General features: G+C 45.7%; 1 protein-coding gene across 1 annotated transcript in view; it reads right to left on the bottom strand.

The window, feature by feature from the left end:
- LOC134575354 (alpha-2-macroglobulin-like protein 1) overlaps nucleotides 1-15,751 on the bottom strand; it is a 134,167-nt gene that overhangs the window by 69,591 nt on the left and 48,825 nt on the right. Inside the window, exons 19-20 of the mRNA XM_063434635.1 lie at nucleotides 12,133-12,358; nucleotides 10,440-10,566 (exon numbers count right to left, since the gene is read on the bottom strand). Of these exons, the coding sequence (XP_063290705.1) occupies nucleotides 10,440-10,566; nucleotides 12,133-12,358 (353 nt within the window). The remainder of the gene's footprint in view (nucleotides 1-10,439; nucleotides 10,567-12,132; nucleotides 12,359-15,751) is intronic.

Here is a 15,751-nt window from a genome sequence, read left to right on the forward strand (position 1 = left end):
ACAATAGTTACATCCCACACATAGCCCTCCCCTCTACCTGTAAACTAATTATCTGTACACACAGGAAAATACAATTATCCTAGGTAGGGAAAATACAGTTTTTACACAACATTCATAACTCCCAAAATATACATCACATTCGCATAAAAATACATATACACAATCAATCCATTCGGGGGAACAACATACTCAAAAATCATACGAATTGGACCAGGGGTTCAAAAGTTAGTACAAATGTGCATTTGACCTTCTGGAAGCATGGTTTTTAGAAGCTCAAACTAGTTCCCCAGAATCCTCTATCCTGGAGACAATGGAGAAGCTGATTTAATTATATCCAGGGACAAACACAGCCTCCATTAAGCACATGTTACCAGCAACCACCAAAAGACATAAAAATACATAACTCCTGTTATACTAAACAGAACCCCCACATTCAACCCATCCCCAGATGGCTTGGATCTGTGCGCTCAACATATCCAAACAGCTTTTAGATGCCACAAACACAGTTCAAACGCCATGGGGTTTAAGTTTCGTATGGGCTGATGAGAGGGCCCATAATCCTGGGGCAGCCCAATAACCCACAGTATGCCCAAATACCGTGCATAAAGGGCCAAATCGCCCAGGGACCGTAGTCACAGGGTAAGAGGCGGGCAAGCAGCCCCCTCCAAACCACAGTGGCGAAGTGGCTTTCGCTACAGCAGTGTCTGGGGTTATATTACAGTCAGTATATAGAATGCAGTGCCTGGGGTTGTATTACAGTCAGTAGATAGAATGCAGTGCCTGGGGTTGTATTACAGTCAGTATATAGAATGCAGTGCCTGGGGTTGTATTACAGTCAGTATATTGAATGCAGTGTCTGGGGTTGTATTACAGTCAGTATATAGAATGCAGTGTCTGGGGTTGTATTACAGTCAGTATATAGAATGCAGTGTCTGGGGTTGTATTACAGTCAGTATATAGAATGCAGTGTCTGGGGTTGTATTACAGTCAGTATATAGAATGCAGTGTCTGGGGTTGTATCACAGTCAGTATATAGAATGCAGTGTCTGGGGTTGTATCACAGTCAGCCTATAGAATGCAGTGTCTGGGGTTGTATCACAGTCAGCCTATAGAATGCAGTGTCTGGGGTTGTATTACAGTCAGTATATAGAATGCAGTGTCTGGGGTTGTATCACAGTCAGTATATAGAATGCAGTGTCTGGGGTTGTATTACAGTCAGTATATAGAATGCAGTGTCTGGGGTTGTATTACAGTCAGTATATAGAATGCAGTGTCTGGGGTTGTATTACAGTCAGTATATAGAATGCAGTGTCTGGGGTTGTATTACAGTCAGTATATAGAATGCAGTGTCTGGGGTTGTATTACAGTCAGTATATAGAATGCAGTGTCTGGGGTTGTATTACAGTCAGTATATAGAATGCAGTGTCTGGGGTTGTATTACAGTCAGTATATAGAATGCAGTGTCTGGGGTTGTATCACAGTCAGCCTATAGAATGCAGTGTCTGGGGTTGTATTACAGTCAGTCTATAGAATGCTGTGTCGGGGGTTGTATTACAGGCAGACTGTATTTAGGATGCAGTGTTTGTGGGTTAAATATGTGTAACAGGAGTTGGAGCCCAGTTGCAGGAGATGGCACAGGAAGGAGGCAAAAACCAGAAGCGCAGTACAGATTAAGGGGAAATCCAAAGGCAGGGTCAGACGAGAAGCAGAAGTCAGGGCTGGCAGCGGAGTAGCGGAGTCGGTAAAGCAGACAGAGATCAGAATCCAGGAAATCAGTCAGCAGCGAAGCAGAGATCCAACAGGAAACACCAAACAGGTCCAAATAACCAGATACTAGCTTTCAGGCAGGCCTGGCTTTTACAGCCGGCTAATTAGATGCAGCTGACCCTAATTGGAAAAGGGCTGCAGGTGGATCAATGCTGCTTAATCCAGGCAAGGAGTCAGGAAGCAGAATAAGGCAGACAGATACTGAAGCCCCCTGGTGGACAGCATGGCACACCTCGCTGTCTGCAGGGCTCAAGCTGTGCCGTAACAATATGAGGCAGACAGTATATAATAATGTATGGATTGTAATTAGGGGTTCGATATTTAGAATGTAGTGCTTAGGGATTATATAAGGGTCAGCCAACAGAGGCGGCTCTAGACTTTATGAGGCCTTAGGCGAAACACAAACATGAGGCCCCACTAACAAAAAAGTGTCACATATACACATTGATGCACTGTCTACCTGTGTATGTGCCTGAGAGTGTGTCTGACAGAGAGTATCCTTGTGTGTGCGAATGTATGTCTCTGTGAGCATGTTTGCGTTTTTGTCTGAGACCCTATGTGTATGGGGTAGCTGATGGTGAGAGGGAGCGGGGGGTGTGATGGTGAGAGGGAGCGGGGGGTGTGATGGTGAGAGGGAGCGGGGGGTGTGATGGTGAGAGGGAGCGGGGGGTGTGATGGTGAGAGGGAGCGGGGGGTGATGGTGAAAGGGAGCAGGGGGGTGATGGTAATGTGAGAGGAGGTAATGCGAGAGTGAGAGGAGGTAATGCGAGAGTGAGAGGGGGTAATGCGAGAGTGAGAGGGGGTAATGCGAGAGTGAGAGGGGGTAATGCGAGAGTGAGAGGGGGTAATGCGAGAGTGAGAGGGGGTAATGCGAGAGTGAGAGGGGGTAATGCGAGAGTGAGAGGGGGTAATGTGAGGGTGGGGGGCTAATGTGAGGGTGGGGGGCTAATGTGAGGGTGGGGGGCTAATGTGAGAGTGGGGGGGCTAATGTGAGAGTGGGGGGGGTAATGTGAGAGTGGGGGGGGTAATGTGAGAGTGGGGTAGGCTGAGGGTGGTGACGGAGGGTTATGCTGAGGGTGGTGATGATGAGGGTGGTGGGGGGTAATGCTGAGGGTGGTGAGGGGCGATGCTGAGGGTGGTGAGGGGCGATGCTGAGGGTGGTGAGGGGCGATGCTGAGGGTGGTGATGCTGAGGGGGGTGAGGGGGGTGATGCTGAGGGTGGTGGGGGTGAGGCTGAGGGTGGGGAGGGGTGATGGTGGTGGGGGTGAAGCTGAGGGTGGTGGAAGGTGATGGTGGTGAGGCTGAGGGTGGTGATGGTGGGTGATGGTGGTGGGGGTGAAGCTGAGGGTGGTGGGGGGTGATGGTGGTGAGGCTGAGGGTGGTGATGGTGGGTGATGGTGGTGGGGGTGAGGCTGAGGGTGGTGGGAGTGAGGGTGGGGAGGGGGTGAAGCTGAGGGTGGTGGGAGTGAGGGTGGGGAGGGGTGATGGTGAGGGTGGTGGGGGGTGATGGTGGTGAGGCTGAGGGTGGTGATGGTGGGTGATGGTGGTGGGGGTGAGGCTGAGGGTGGTGGGGGGTGATGGTGAGGGTGGTGGGGGGTGATGGTGAGGGTGGGGAGGGGTGATGCTGAGGGTGGTGGGGGTGGGGGGTGAATCTGAGGGTGATGGTGGTGGGGAGTGAGGCTGAGGGTGGTGGGAGGTGATGGTGGTGGTGGGTGGTGAGGCTGAGGATGGTGGGGGGTGATGGTGGTGGGGGGTGAAGCTGAGGGTGGGGAGGGGTGATGGTGTGGAGGGGTGATGGTGAGGGTGGTGGGGGGTGATGGTGGTGAGGCTGAGGGTGGTGATGGTGGTGGGGGTGAGGCTGAGGGTGGTGGGGGGTGATGGTGAGGGTGGTGGGGGGTGAGGGTGGTGGGGGGTGATGGTGAGGGTGGTGGGGGGTGATGGTGAGGGTGGGGAGGCTGAGGGTGGTGGGGGTGGGGGGTGAATCTGAGGGTGATGGTGGTGGGGAGTGAGGCTGAGGGTGGTGGGGGGTGATGGTGGTGGTGGGTGGTGAGGCTGAGGATGGTGGGGGTGATGGTGGTGGGGGGTGAAGCTGAGGGTGGTGGGGGTGATGGTGGTGGTGGGGGTGAGGCTGAGGGTGGTGGGGGGTGATGGTGGTGGTGGGTGGTGAGGCTGAGGATGGTGGGGGTGATGGTGGTGGGTGGTGAGGCTGAGGGTGGTTGGGGGTGATGGTGGTGGGGGTGAGGCTGAGGGTGGTGGGGGTGATGGTGGTGGTGGGGGGTGAGGCTGAGGGTGGTGGGGGTGATGGTGGTGGGGGGTGAAGCTGAGGGTGGTGGGGGTGATGGTGGTGGTGGGGGGTGAGGCTGAGGGTGGTGGGGGTGATGGTGGTGGTGGGGGGTGAGGCTGAGGGTGGTGGGGGTGATGGTGGGGAGGGGTGGTGGGGGTGAGGCTGAGGGTGGTGGGGGTGATGGTGGTGGGGGGTGAATGGAGTAGTTGGATACCCAAAGAAAGGGGAAACAACTGGGTGTGTGTCTGGGGGCAACCAAGACAGGGGGTAACCCTCACATACTTGTGTTAGTGGAGAAGTAGACCTAAATTGGTCAAACAGGGAAAGGCGCCCCCTAGTGCACAGCTATACATATGTACAGTGAATCATAAAACGTAACCTTTAATGGTGGCTGTTGTAAAAAAAACCCTTGTGGAGAGTTTAGGGAAAAAGAAAACGAAAAATAATAATAAACTTAAAATAGGAGGATAGATGTCTGGATGGGGATAGATATCCTAGAGGGTGTTGCCCACAGGATGTAAAGCTCAGTACAGCTACAAATCCCTGCAACCTGTATATGCTGTCTCACAGAGGCAATCCTTCAAGGGATTGCATGATATAGAGAATGGAGAGATTAAACCAACCCTGTAGTCACTATGTATAGTCCCAGTGTGGTACTTGTTTGCAACAGTGAAAATATTTACACATGGGAAATCCTGTAACAGGAAAATAGTGACAAGGGCGGTTTTGTCCACTAAGTAGTCAAGAACTGGTCAAAGTTTAGCAACTCGATAGATACACTTGTTTCAATCTGTGCACTATCTACTGCATTACTATTGCTGGAGGACGGAGGCACAAAAAATGGGAGGAGAACACCTCAGATCTAGTAGTCAGTTCCACACACAGTTCAGCAAGCGTGGAAGATGACGAGATCTGACAAGAAATAAACCAAACACACTTTTCCCCCCACGATTCCCCTTTCCCTTTGTCCAAATCCTATTGAGATCCAATGCCCAGAAACACTGACTAAAAAGTCTCCCAGAGAGACTCTACAGGTCGGTTTACCAGACTTAAACTACCCTCCTACTGCTACCTAACACGTGTTTCGGCGCTGCAAAACGCGCCTTCGTCTGAGGCTAAACAGTGGGTCAAAGCACTGGGAGCTCCTTAAATAGCCCACTATGTTTGATTTATGCTGGGTATGTGAGCGCATCGTTCGCGCCAAAACTGGTCGAACAGAGATAAGCCCCGCCCCTAGTGACAGTTCCACTTCTGATTGGATGTCTGGATCGTGCGTCTGTTAACCATGTACTCGCTGAAATCATCTGGCCGTTGGATTAGACACAGCGAAAAACAGACGAGTAATTGCAGGCTATGTAGAGATCCCTATCTAACATAAGGACAGAAATCCACCTTATGAAACTTGTGAAAACATTAGATTTAGGACATAGTCACGATAGTACCTGGTCCTAATTGGTAGTGAATGGATTTGAGTTCAAATAGTCCCTAAATGGGGATCCTTTCTTCAAAGTGACCAAGGTCATTACATACAAAGATGTGGATCAATGTCTGACTAATTGTTAGGCATAGGGACTAACTCTTAAGTTTTTTTGTAGATATGATTACATTATCGGATGAAGAAGGGATTCACAAAAAGAGGGGGATGGGGCATAATAGTTCATATTTTAAGAGGCTTGGTGGTTGCACACACAATAAGCAAATATTTATTTAAGTGCCCACTAATACGGTATCATGCTGACAATATAGTAGTGGCCCTACGGTAAGGGGGCTACTATCTTATGCCAATAGGTGGGTATTACTCCTTCAGTTTAACCCAGAAAATGTATGTGGGGTTTGGAGATTTACCCAAGCTTTGACTGAGAATAAGTGAATTAAAAATACATTAATATATACAGTCTGAGTGAATGATGTGTACATACATAAAAGTGATTACAAAAATAAGTTTTCCGGGCGCTATTGTTTATCAATAAAGGGGGTAAACGTAAACCCCTCATTTAAACCATTGGGGGCCAATGATTTGAACTTGTAGATCCAATAACACTCTCTTTTGAGGAGAGTGTGGTCCAGGTCACCTCCTCTGCGTCCTAGGGTCACCTTTTCTATCCCTGCGAACCTAACACCTCCTGGATCCCCGTGGTGTTGATTTCTTATATGTCTCGCTACAGGGGTGTCCCTCTTTGAAGTGCTTAGCCTCCACCAACCTACCAAGAGATGCCATTCTGTGTAGCCTTGACGTAGAGGCATTGTACTCGTCCATTCCACACTCTCTTGGATTGAGACACATCAAACACCATTTAGAAACACGAGGGCCTGTACACCAACAACACACTTCCTTTGTATTGGACTTATTACAATTTGTCCTGACCCACAATTTCTTTTTGTTTGATGGCCAGTACTACCACCAGGTGCAGGGTACAGCCATGGGTACATCTTGTGCGCCATCGTACGCTAACCTGCACCTGGGCTGGTGGGAGGAGAATGTGGTCTTTTCCGGTAGTAATATCAAATACACTGAGCACATCTTTATGTGGAAAAGGTTTATAGATGATGTCTTGGTGGTCTGGACGGGTACAAAGGAATGCTTCATGTCCTTTGTAGAGAGTCTGAACCTGAACGACCTGAATTTAAAGTTCACGATGGAAATAGGGGGGTCATCCATCAACTTCCTTGACTGTACGTTTAGTGTCTCCCCTGAACAGACCATAAAGACAACCCTGTTCAGGAAACCCACCTCCACTAATACAATGTTGAGGTGGGAAAGCCATCACCCGACTACTCTCAAGAGAGGTATCCCCATTGGACAATACCTCCGTTTGAGGAGAAACTGCTCGAGTGAAGAGGACTTTATCACCCAAGCTAAGTCACTCAAGGCAAGATTTAAAGAGCGAGGATATCCTAATCGCTGTTTAAAACAAGCCTATCAAAGAGCGCTACACAGCGATAGATTGGAACTCCTCAAGGATAAACCAACCCCCACAGAACAAGCACCTACCCGGTGCATTGTGAACTTTGACTCAGGTTGGGATCAAGCGAAGAAGATAATGAGCAGATTCTGGCCACTTCTATCCCAAGACCCCCACCTTAAGGGGACGGTGACCCCTTATGTATCCCTCACAGCACGTAGGGGTAAAAATTTAAAGGAATCATTGGTACCCAGTCATTTTTCGTCCACAAAACCCTGCCACAACTGGCTATCTGTGCAAGGTACATACAAGTGTGGCAAGTGCGTGGCGTGTCAGTACATACAGAAGGACTCCAAGCACCTTACAGACTCATGTGACCAAGTGGTCTGTAATATCAAGCAGTTTTTTAACTGCAGTACCAAGGGCCTTATATACCTCCTGACGTGTACGTGTGGGCTCAGATACGTGGGCAAAACGATTCGCCCCTTTAAAAGACGTATCATGGAGCATGTACACTCAGTCAGGAACCAGAGGGACACCCCTGTAGCGAGACATATAAGAAATCAACACCACGGGGATCCAGGAGGTGTTAGGTTCGCAGGGATAGAAAAGGTGACCCTAGGACGCAGAGGAGGTGACCTGGACCACACTCTCCTCAAAAGAGAGTGTTATTGGATCTACAAGTTCAAATCATTGGCCCCCAATGGTTTAAATGAGGGGTTTACGTTTACCCCCTTTATTGATAAACAATAGCGCCCGGAAAACTTATTTTTGTAATCACTTTTATGTATGTACACATCATTCACTCAGACTGTATATATTAATGTATTTTTAATTCACTTATTCTCAGTCAAAGCTTGGGTAAATCTCCAAACCCCACATACATTTTCTGGGTTAAACTGAAGGAGTAATACCCACCTATTGGCATAAGATAGTAGCCCCCTTACCGTAGGGCCACTACTATATTGTCAGCATGATACCGTATTAGTGGGCACTTAAATAAATATTTGCTTATTGTGTGTGCAACCACCAAGCCTCTTAAAATATGAACTATTATGCCCCATCCCCCTCTTTTTGTGAATCCCTTCTTCATCCGATAATGTAATCATATCTACAAAAAAACTTAAGAGTTAGTCCCTATGCCTAACAATTAGTCAGACATTGATCCACATCTTTGTATGTAATGACCTTGGTCACTTTGAAGAAAGGATCCCCATTTAGGGACTATTTGAACTCAAATCCATTCACTACCAATTAGGACCAGGTACTATCGTGACTATGTCCTAAATCTAATGTTTTCACAAGTTTCATAAGGTGGATTTCTGTCCTTATGTTAGATAGGGATCTCTACATAGCCTGCAATTACTCGTCTGTTTTTCGCTGTGTCTAATCCAACGGCCAGATTTCAGCGAGTACATGGTTAACAGACGCACGATCCAGACATCCAATCAGAAGTGGAACTGTCACTAGGGGCGGGGCTTATCTCTGTTCGACCAGTTTTGGCGCGAACGATGCGCTCACATACCCAGCATAAATCAAACATAGTGGGCTATTTAAGGAGCTCCCAGTGCTTTGACCCACTGTTTAGCCTCAGACGAAGGCGCGTTTTGCAGCGCCGAAACACGTGTTAGGTAGCAGTAGGAGGGTAGTTTAAGTCTGGTAAACCGACCTGTAGAGTCTCTCTGGGAGACTTTTTAGTCAGTGTTTCTGGGCATTGGATCTCAATAGGATTTGGACAAAGGGAAAGGGGAATCGTGGGGGGAAAAGTGTGTTTGGTTTATTTCTTGTCAGATCTCGTCATCTTCCACGCTTGCTGAACTGTGTGTGGAACTGACTACTAGATCTGAGGTGTTCTCCTCCCATTTTTTGTGCCTCCGTCCTCCAGCAATAGTAATGCAGTAGATAGTGCACAGATTGAAACAAGTGTATCTATCGAGTTGCTAAACTTTGACCAGTTCTTGACTACTTAGTGGACAAAACCGCCCTTGTCACTATTTTCCTGTTACAGGATTTCCCATGTGTAAATATTTTCACTGTTGCAAACAAGTACCACACTGGGACTATACATAGTGACTACAGGGTTGGTTTAATCTCTCCATTCTCTATATCATGCAATCCCTTGAAGGATTGCCTCTGTGAGACAGCATATACAGGTTGCAGGGATTTGTAGCTGTACTGAGCTTTACATCCTGTGGGCAACACCCTCTAGGATATCTATCCCCATCCAGACATCTATCCTCCTATTTTAAGTTTATTATTATTTTTCGTTTTCTTTTTCCCTAAACTCTCCACAAGGGTTTTTTTTTTACAACAGCCACCATTAAAGGTTACGTTTTATGATTCACTGTACATATGTATAGCTGTGCACTAGGGGGCGCCTTTCCCTGTTTGACCAATTTAGGTCTACTTCTCCCCTGGTGGGGGGTGAAGCTGAGGGTGGTGGGGGTGATGGTGGTGGTGGGGGGTGAGCCTGAGGGTGGTGGGGGTGATGGTGAGGGTGGGGAGGGGTGGTGGGGGTGATGGTGGTGGGGGGTGAAGCTGAGGGTGGTGGGGGTGATGGTGGTGGTGGGGGGTGAGGCTGAGGGTGGTGGGGGTGATGGTGAGGGTGGTGAGGGGTGGTGGGGGTGAGGCTGAGGGTGGTGGGGGTGATGGTGGTGGGGGGTGAAGCTGAGGGTGGTGGGGGTGATGGTGGTGGTGGGGGGTGAGCCTGAGGGTGGTGGGGGTGATGGTGAGGGTGGGGAGGGGTGGTGGGGGTGAGGCTGAGGGTGGTGGTGGTAGTGGGGGTGAGGCTGAGGGTGGTGGGGGTGAGCCTGAGGGTGGTGGGGGTGAACCTGAGGGGGGTGGGGGATGATGGGGAGGGAGAGCCTACCTTTCCCTGGTGGTCCAGTGGGCTCCCTGGTGGTCCGGTGGCCACTGCTTCCGGTCTGCAGCTCCTCAGAGCTGCAGACCGTGTAATCTCGCGAGATTTCAGAGCGTTGCCGTGGTAACCCGCGGCAACGCTCTGATTGGCCAATTCTCGCGAGTCACATGGTCTGCAGCTCTGCACACTGCGGAGCTGCAGACCAGTGTCTGCGGTGGCTGGCCGGGCAACCAGGAGGGGCCTCGCACCCGGCGGCATACCGGGCAAGCCGCCGGGCCCCCTCCTGGTGTCAGGTCCTCGGTCACTGACCGAGGACCTGACACACTCTGCCAACAGGCGGTTTAGGCGGCCGCGAGGCCCCCGCCAGCGCGAGGCCTTAGGCGGCCGCCTAAACCGCCTAATTAGAGAGCCGCCTCTGTCAGCCAACATATAGAATGGTAAATAAAAGGGTCACTAAGTCAATACTGTGCGTATGTCATCCTGCGATGATGACATAGGTTACTGCCCCATTACCCTCTGCTGATCTTGGTGTATATAAAAATATGTGTAGTTGCCTGCAGCTAAATAGCAGTTACTGGTAATGTGTGTATTGTATAAACAGGGGAGTTATGAAGGGTTTGTTTACCGATGTTTAGTGGTCTTACATTCCAGGTAAAAATCTTGGTCTCGTGAGGAGCCAGGCATTGGATGTAACTGCAGTTCTCACACGGAATAATCTCCATCTGAGGTGAGGCCAATGCTGTTGATTTAATCTGGGAAAATGAAGAAAAAGTGGATGAAGAAGTTAATTTAAATACTACAAAATGTCACGTAAGACATGGCAACATTTTCCGCTATCCCTTCAATTATTACTTCCAACTTTTATTTCCAAAGGAATCTTTTAGTGCCACAAACTTCAGGTGTTATTGACTACATTCTCTGGCATAACAATAACGAACAGGGAATCTGTGACGGGACTGGGCAGCAGAGTCACCGTTGTGTGCTTGGTTGTCAAGCAAGGAACATGATAGAACATTCTGTCCTGTGAATGATATTTCTGTGCCAGAGGCAAAGAGTGACATGTTTTGCATAACTTGAGAGAGAAGCAAGATAAGAACATTTTGTGATCAGCATGCTACAAGAGCGTTGTGTCGCACAAAAGCAAAGATTGAGTTGCATAAGACATTGGCCTCAACTTGACCATAATGCATCTTTCTTTTTGGATATTTTCCTCCACCATTCTAGTATAGAAATGGGGGTAGAGCCAAAAGGTTTGAGAATATGAAATATTTTGTGACACTGTTTCATCTCTCTTTGACCACACATGTAAGATACCCTCTCAGTTTATGAAGGTTTAATGTCTTAGTAAACAGTAGTCACCCTACTCTGATAAGCTTGGCCATTACCTATTTATAGTATCTGGTGTATTCATTAAATTATAGCTATAAGAATCAGGCACCATGGTTTTCTTGTAAGAATGGGTTTTGTAATGGCATTATTTTTAAACTTGTTCCTGTTTAGGGAGCAATGATAGCACTGCTCTCGATGTTATCATTAAAAGTAATATCACAAACTATCTAGCAAAGCACTTAGTCTAAATGAACTGTAAATTCGAGATCTCAGTTCAGGGTTGTATGTACTGCACTGTCTGCTTTCCCCAATTGTACGGCATTGTGGAATATGCTGGCACATCATATACACTAATAATAATAATACAGAATAACTGATTTATTATTAGTTAATCATTGAATTCGATTAGATGTGACACCAGGTTGCTGCTTGGCAGAAACAGTGCAGGTATACAACACGTTTTAGACTGCCACAAATATTAGATATTATAGTTTTTTGTAGACAATACCAAGACCAACTTAGATTACAGACTAGTCCCGAGCAGGGCATGGTCAAACTGACAATCTCCCCATTGCTCTCCAATGCATCACCAAATATTGACACACTAGACCTCTCTTACCCTTGCATGAAAATCTTTACCGACTTAGCTACGGCTCGCTTGAAAAGCAGTTTTTATTGGTTTGACATTGGCTGGTGGAGTCAGGGTATTGGCTAACTGTCACAAGGAATTTGCACAACCAAGAATCCACTCCACTGGCCTCACGTGTGTTACCATAAAAACTGAGACATTGTTCTCTTCTCCCTTGTAGTCTATTTTGTAAATTAAATGAGATATATCAGTAGCATATAAAAAGTCTATAAAAAAAAAAGCATGTGCTGTCATACATAAAATAAATTCAAGTGTTAGAATAGCCCATCTTTTCTAATGCAATAAAACAGGCTGATTGTTAGATGGTTAAAGGCATGTTTTATGTGTTTCCTGTACGTACCATTGTTGTATCATCCAGGTAGTTAAATATCAGAGCTCTCAAAACGCAAGTTTCTCCTCTGACTATGGAGGTTGGGAGAATAGGTTCAAGGAAAATTGACTGGAATGTTTTTATGGAGACTGGTGGAGACAGGCCAAGTCCACTGTCGCCCATGCAGAACATCTTGGTCTTCCATTCAGTGATGACGTCAGGGATCTGTGTGTTGAGGACAGCCTCTCCAGAAGATCTAAATAAAAAGGAATTAACATGTTTCTGTTATCAGAAAGTCAAATACAAGCCGAGGTCAATACATATATTAAAGTATCGGTTCGTGGTTGGATATAGATATATATCACACAGGATGAGGGGGTTGGTGCCTACCTTTTTGGGTGGAGTCACCATATCTGTACCTGACTGTGACGCTATATCCAACACATGATTATCTCCTAAGTGCGGAATGATCTCATTAACCTACAGACCTATTATTTGCACCAGATTAGGATGGTTTATTATCTTAGATTACGTCATGCTTGAGTTGACAACACGATATAGAGAGTACTGTATTTAAGAGGTGTTATACCTAGGAGACCGGATTATATGAAGTTGGGTGAATAATGCCCACCCAGTGGGAAAGGCATTCACTCATTACGCCTCATAGATGATGGCAATAGGTTTATTCCTCCTCGCTATGTATATTATGTTTTTTTTTGGTACATTCTGTGGCATTTTCTTAGTATTATATGTTTCTTTATAATTGCATGCTTCTTTGCGCTATACCCTATACAATAATAGAAGGGTTATTTGAAACATATTGGCAATAGTATTATTCCCTTGGGGGACCCTTTTATATAAGCTAGATCGATTATTAATATTTCCTTTTTTTGGTCTTAAACAGTTTCGTTAGATTTTTTTTTAAATATGCTTATTACCATATAGCTAACACAGCTAGGATTTTTTTTCAATTACTCATTATTTAACTGGGTCCTTTTCCTCAAGGTGTACACTATTCATAGCTAATTTATCTTCCATGAATTAATGCCTAGTGTGGGCTCCTATTTGAGTTTTCCTTTTCTCACTGGATGGTATTGTCAATTATATGGTGTATAACTGCCTTTATTATGATTTAATTAGATATATGTTGATTTGTTCCGATTCCTAGCCTTTGTGCGTTGTTTTAGATATAGGTTGCTATGGAGATTCTCTCCATAGCAACAACCTCACTATGATGCCGCCGATCGGCTGCTCGTGTGGTGAGGTAATGACGCCGGCGCTGCGTAATGATGTTGTGGACGCACGCACTGACGTCGGCTGAATATAATCCGGACCGGGCTGACAGGGAGAGGCAATTAGTCCGGTGGTGGGTAAGTTGATTGTTTATGTGTATTTGGGTATATATGTGAGTCACTATACTGTATTTGTTAGTCCTGATGAAAGTCTGTGTTTAACAGACTGAAACGTCGATTATTTTTTATTTCGTCGATTTAAGTTTTATTTGATTTACCAGTCCTGAGAGTGCTATCTGGATTCCTCTTTATATTAAAGTATCAAGGCAAAAACCATGATAGAAAAATGAACAAGGACCCACATTAACTTTATATAGACTAACATACTTTCTGAGTGGTCCACGCCATCTTTGCGACTCCAAACTGATAGAATATGGGGTTGCCTGGAAGACGTGGTCACTTTAAGGGCAGGTGTGACGTCACATTTCATTATTATTTTGAATCCATAAACTGCTGAATGGATTTCATCCCGCGTGAACAAGTAGAGGGAGCTGTTCGCCAGGCCGAATGGTAAGTATAATATTCCCTGTTCAGGTCGCATGGCCGCGTGTAATGTTCGGGCTAGCACGGATCCGTGAAGAGTTCAGCTCGTAGGCCCAACAAGGAGAGCAGCGCGGGTGCCTGGTGCAGGTACGTTTGTTGACGTGTTTCTTTATTTGGATAATGTGGTACAATGGCCTTCTCCACACTGCGTGGCTCTGACAGTTGAAGCAGTAATTAAATCTCTACTTACTACAGCATGAAGAGATGTAAATAATATGACAGTTTAGGTGGATGGCTCCCCTGTCAGCAAAGTAAAAGGTGATTTTACTTACCTTTATTCCAGTGCCGTGTGGGTCTCCTCATGGTTAGTCCCGCACCTGCTCCGCCTCTTAGACGGAGATCATCAGACTTGACGATCTCATCCAATAGGAATGCCAATCAGCATTTCCTCATAGAGATGCATTGAATCAATACATCTCTATGGGCATCGTTCAACGCGTCCATGCACGGTGTGGAGATGCGAAACTTCAGAGTAACTGCCACTAGAGGTGTTACTAGGCAGTAATGTAAACATGATCTTTACTCTCATCATGCAGTGTTTACATTGAAAAGCCTGCAGGGACAGACTTTAGACACCAAAACATCTAAACTAAGTCGTATACCGTACATTAAGCTGTATACCGTACATTAAGCTGTATGCTATACATTAAGCTATATACCGTACATTAAGCTGTATGCTATACATTAAGCTGTATGCTATACATTAAGCTGTATGCTATACATTAAGCTATATACCGTACATTAAGCTGTATGCTATACATTAAGCTGTATACCGTACATTAAGCTGTATACCGTACATTACGCTATATACCGTACACTACGCTATATACCGTACATTAAGCAGTATACTATACATTAAGCTGTATACCGTACATTAAGCTATATACCGTACATTAAGCTGTATACCGTACATTAAGCTGTATACCGTACATTAAGCTATATACCGTACATTAAGCTATATACCGTACATTAAGTTGTATACCGTACATTAAGTTATATACCGTACATTAAGCTATATACCGTACATTACGCTATATACCGTACATTAAGCTATATACCGTACATTAAGCTGTATACCGTACATTAAGCAGTATACTATACATTAAGCTGTATACCGTACATTAAGCTAAATACCGTACATTACGCTATATACCGTACATTACGCTATATACCGTACATTAAGCAGTATACTATACATTAAGCAGTATACCGTACATTAAGCTGTATACGTACATTAAGCTGTATACCGTACATTAAGCTGTATACCGTACATTACGCTATATACCGTACATTAAGCTGTATACCGTACATTAAGCTATATACCGTACATTAAGTTGTATACCGTACATTAAGTTATATACCGTACATTAAGCTATATACCGTACATTACGCTGTATACCGTACATTAAGCTGTATACCGTACATTAAGCTATATACCGTACATTAAGTTGTATACCGTACATTAAGTTATATACCGTACATTAAGTTATATACCGTACATTAAGCTATATACCGTACATTACGCTATATACCGTACATTAAGCTATATACCGTACATTAAGCTGTATACCGTACATTAAGCAGTATACTATACATTAAGCTGTATACCGTACATGAAGCTATATACCGTACATGAAGCTATATACCGTACATGAAGCTATATACCGTACATTAAGCTATATACCGTACATTAAGCTGTATACCGTACATTAAGCTGTATACCGTACATGAAGCTATATACCGTACATTAAGCTATATACCGTACATTAAGCTATATACCGTACATTAAGCTGTATACTATACATTAAGCTGTA

Source organism: Pelobates fuscus, chromosome 10 (genome assembly GCF_036172605.1).
Source record: "Pelobates fuscus isolate aPelFus1 chromosome 10, aPelFus1.pri, whole genome shotgun sequence".
NCBI lineage: Eukaryota > Metazoa > Chordata > Amphibia > Anura > Pelobatidae > Pelobates > Pelobates fuscus.